This window comes from Leptodactylus fuscus, chromosome 6 (genome assembly GCF_031893055.1).
Source record: "Leptodactylus fuscus isolate aLepFus1 chromosome 6, aLepFus1.hap2, whole genome shotgun sequence".
Lineage (NCBI taxonomy): Eukaryota > Metazoa > Chordata > Amphibia > Anura > Leptodactylidae > Leptodactylus > Leptodactylus fuscus.
The window spans coordinates 178,576,223-178,579,974 of NC_134270.1; the positions used below are offsets into that span (position 1 = coordinate 178,576,223).

Below are 3,752 nucleotides of genomic sequence, written 5' to 3' on the forward strand. Positions count from 1 at the left end.
TTGCAGATGTTGTTGCCGATGTCGTTGTTGTTGCCGATGTTGTTGCAGGTGTTGTTGCCGATGTTGTTGCAGGTGTTGTTGCTGATGTCGTTGCAGGTGTTGTTGCTGATGTCGTTGTTGCAGGTGTTGTTGCTGATGTCGTTGTTGCAGGTGTTGTTGCAGATGTCGTTGTTGCAGGTGTTGTTGCAGATGTTGTTGCAGATGTTGTTGCCGATGTCGTTGTTGCTGATGTCGTTGTTGCAGGTGTTGTTGCAGATGTGGTTGTTGCAGGTGTTGCAGATGTGGTTGTTGCAGATGTTGTTGTTGTTGCAGATGTTGTTGCCGATGTCGTTGTTGCAGGTGTTGTTGCTGATGTGGTTGTTGCAGGTGTTGTTGCAGATGTGGTTGTTGTTGCCGATGTTGTTGTTGCAGATGTTGTTGTTGCGGATATTGTTGTTCCAGATGTATATATTCATGATATATACATGAATAGGGTTGAGCCGATTTTGAGATAACCACCGACCTTGATCCCACCAGGAAAAATTGGGACCGGAATTCCGATCGCGATCGTGAAATTTACTTAATCGCCAATCGGAAACCGATCTTTTCCAATCCCGATCAATTCTATAGACCAATTCTATCTATGACTGGTTAGATATTGAGGTTCATTCCTGTGCTCATTTCATCCATGTGCAAACTGGAATATTTCCGGATATCTTGCTCATATGAATAATCAGATAGAAAACCAATATCAGATAATAATTTATCATTTTACTGTAAGTCCTAGAAATTTTGTTGCGGAAAAGATATGGATTTTTTTTTTTCACTTTTTGCTGCTTTTTTTTTTTTTTTTTAATTTTTGCTTATTTTTTTGAACCAAATCCAGAATTGAATTTTTTGAAGTATAAGAGATTCATTTTATATTTCTTATTTGTTTTGAAGCTGCTCTTGGATATGGCTAGAAAAAAAAAATCTAATTTTTTTGAAGCATAGTCCTATCTTCAAAAAATTTCCACATAGGGAAAAATAATGTATTTTTGGATCTGTAGTGCCATTTACTGTAGTTCCACATTCTCTGGTTCTCTTCTCAGGTCCTCAGGCTCCTCATTTAATGCTCCCTGAACCCTGGCGGGGATAGATCTCAAGAAATTACTTCTAAAATTTTGGCCCATAAAAACATAAATGATTGGATTGATACAACTGTTAAGATAAGCCAGGTTGGTAACAATGATATCTATTGTAATCCGTTGACTGTTCCTTAAATTACTGCTGGGTGTTAGTGGCCAAATGTAAATCGGAAACCAACAGAGGAAGAAACCCAATATAACAGCGGTGATGATCCTGTAGGGTCTCTGAGATCTCTGGGGTCTCTTACTTTCTCTAAGTTTGAGGAAGATGATCACATAACTGGTCAAGATGATGAGAAAAGGGATCACAAACATGATAACCAACCCGACCAGCTGGATGTTGTGTTTTAGCTGTTGTTTATGTCTGTCCTCATCTTCATTCCTTGATATTAGACACCATCTATTAGAGTACCCCACCAACCCAGCTCCAAGCAAACTCAACCCCCAGATGACCCCTGCAGTGATCCTCACTAGTCTACGTGTCCTGTGAACTTTAGCCCAAAATGGCCACATGACGGATACACAGCGGTCAATACTCATGGCTGTCAATAGATAAATACTGGTGCACATGTTTGTAGTAAACAGAATGATGATCAATATACAGAATAGATTTACATTTGGTGTATCTGGAAGAATGTGAAGATTGAGCGCAATGAGCAAAGGAAGCGAAGAGCAACATAAGAAGTCCGCTATGGCCAGGTGGAGGAACCACACGGCGCTGATTGTCTTCTTCATCCTGAATCCGGCAATCCAGATGACTAATCCATTACCGATAATCCCAAGAACAAAGATGATGCTGTATAAGGTAACTGATATCTTCTGTAAAACGCTCTGATCATAGATGTAATGGTCTTGGCCTCCTGCATCATGTTCTTTGTAAGATGTCCTTAGAAGAAATAATAGGGTAGACGTTAATCCCATGAAAATGCCAATCTAGAACCATCGTCTGGAAGGGGTGACTTCCATCACTTTACAAAATCAAACACAAGAACAGGAGAGGGAAACAATCTGACCTTAGGGGAAGACCAGGAGCAATGTCAGATTACTTTACTGAAAGAGTTGTAGAAACATAAAGATGAAGTCCAACAAGACTTGTCTCTATACTGTATGTGATGTGAATTCCAGTCTGTCAAAGATTTTGCAGATACATCATCAGATATGACTGAAACTTGTCTGGGAAATCTTGGGGTTCACCATCCACAAATCCATAATACACTGTGGGATCTGAGGAGACCGCAGGCTATAATAGTGAGTTGTGGTTGGTGAATAAGCAGAAACATAACAAATACTGACCTTGGAGTATTATAATAACATTTCCAGTTCGGACTAGAACAAAATGAAATAGGTTCACCCAATATCACCCAATTTTGTATTGGGTTGGTTTAATAAGAATTGGGAGCCCTGATCAAATCCAATCTAAGGTGAGGGGGGGGGGGGATACTTCTCTATGGCCATCTAAAGCCAATCACGAGTAAACGTTGATCAACTTTTTTTTAGTCGTCTCACATGGACATCCAGGGGAGGACAAGAGGTATTGGAGACTCCTGGACCCTGGAACATCCGTAGATTTTAGCATCACTTTACTTCTGGGCCCACTTTACATATCAGTGCACACAACACTCTCACCATTCCCCTCTCGTTGGCCCCACGTGGTAATGGTGCACCTTGTTTTGACTACAGCCTCCTGCACAGAATCCCTCCTTGACTATATTCTTCTGACCAGTGCACCAGAGGGCAGAGGTCATACATTTTGGATGCCCAGACTGTCAATTATCAAAGGAAATCAGAAAGGAGATCAAAGAAGTTAATCCAGCCCTTAGTGGGGTGAGAGTGACCTATGGCACAACCCAGTCCCAGCTGCGACCACTGCCACCCCTGTTGCCAACGTGTCAGAGAGCACGTCTGAAGGAACTGACTGGTAGGCACAGAGCGGCCTTCAGAGGGCAATTTGTCTTTTCTTCTGGGTTTTCTCTAACAGTAAGGCTCCCATCATCCCTCCACAACACTGCACAAGCCTAACCCTTCTCCTGTACATTTACAGAAATGCAGATTTGGTGCATAAAAGTGTCTGGCGTCATTCTGGAAGGAGGAGGAGGACCAGGACCCGCACCAGACACTGCAACAGAGCCTAGGACAGGTGAATGACATTGCTAGTCACTTACTCACCTCCCCTGGCTGTCTGATTGTTATAGTCCGGAGCCTGAAGACACCCTATAATATAATACCAGTTTGTGGATGGCGAACCCCAAAAATGTGTAACAAAATCAGCTTTTTCATCCCTACTAGATGAGCAATTTTCAAATTAAATACGAGGGAATTCGGGATTGAGATGTGAATAGAGCCCAATGAGAATATTACATTATAAAAAACGAGAAATCTAAACTTACCTGTTGTCAATATCTACAGTTGTATTAGATGAGGTCATGTCATAAACAGGAGACATATTGACTTTGTTACCTAAAGAATAAATAATAATAATAATAATAATAATAATAATAATAAATGGTACATAATGAAATAAATAATAATAATAATAATAATAATAATAATACAAATAAACCAGAATAGCAAATGAGAGATTATTATGTCATCTTAATTGTTAAACCAATGTAGAAGATGATGCTAGGATTGCTATCTCTTAAGAAA

General features: G+C 40.4%; 1 protein-coding gene across 1 annotated transcript; it reads right to left on the reverse strand.

Moving 5' to 3' along the window:
• Positions 1–1,034: 1,034 nt before the first annotated feature.
• On the reverse strand, positions 1,035–3,549 carry LOC142210182 (C3a anaphylatoxin chemotactic receptor-like). The gene is made up of 2 exons (XM_075279208.1): positions 3,494–3,549; positions 1,035–1,992 (listed from the first exon to the last, which is right to left on the reverse strand). The coding sequence occupies exons 1-2, from the start codon at positions 3,547–3,549 to the stop codon at positions 1,035–1,037; spliced, it is 1,014 nt and encodes a 337-aa protein (XP_075135309.1).
• Positions 3,550–3,752: the final 203 nt, after the last annotated feature.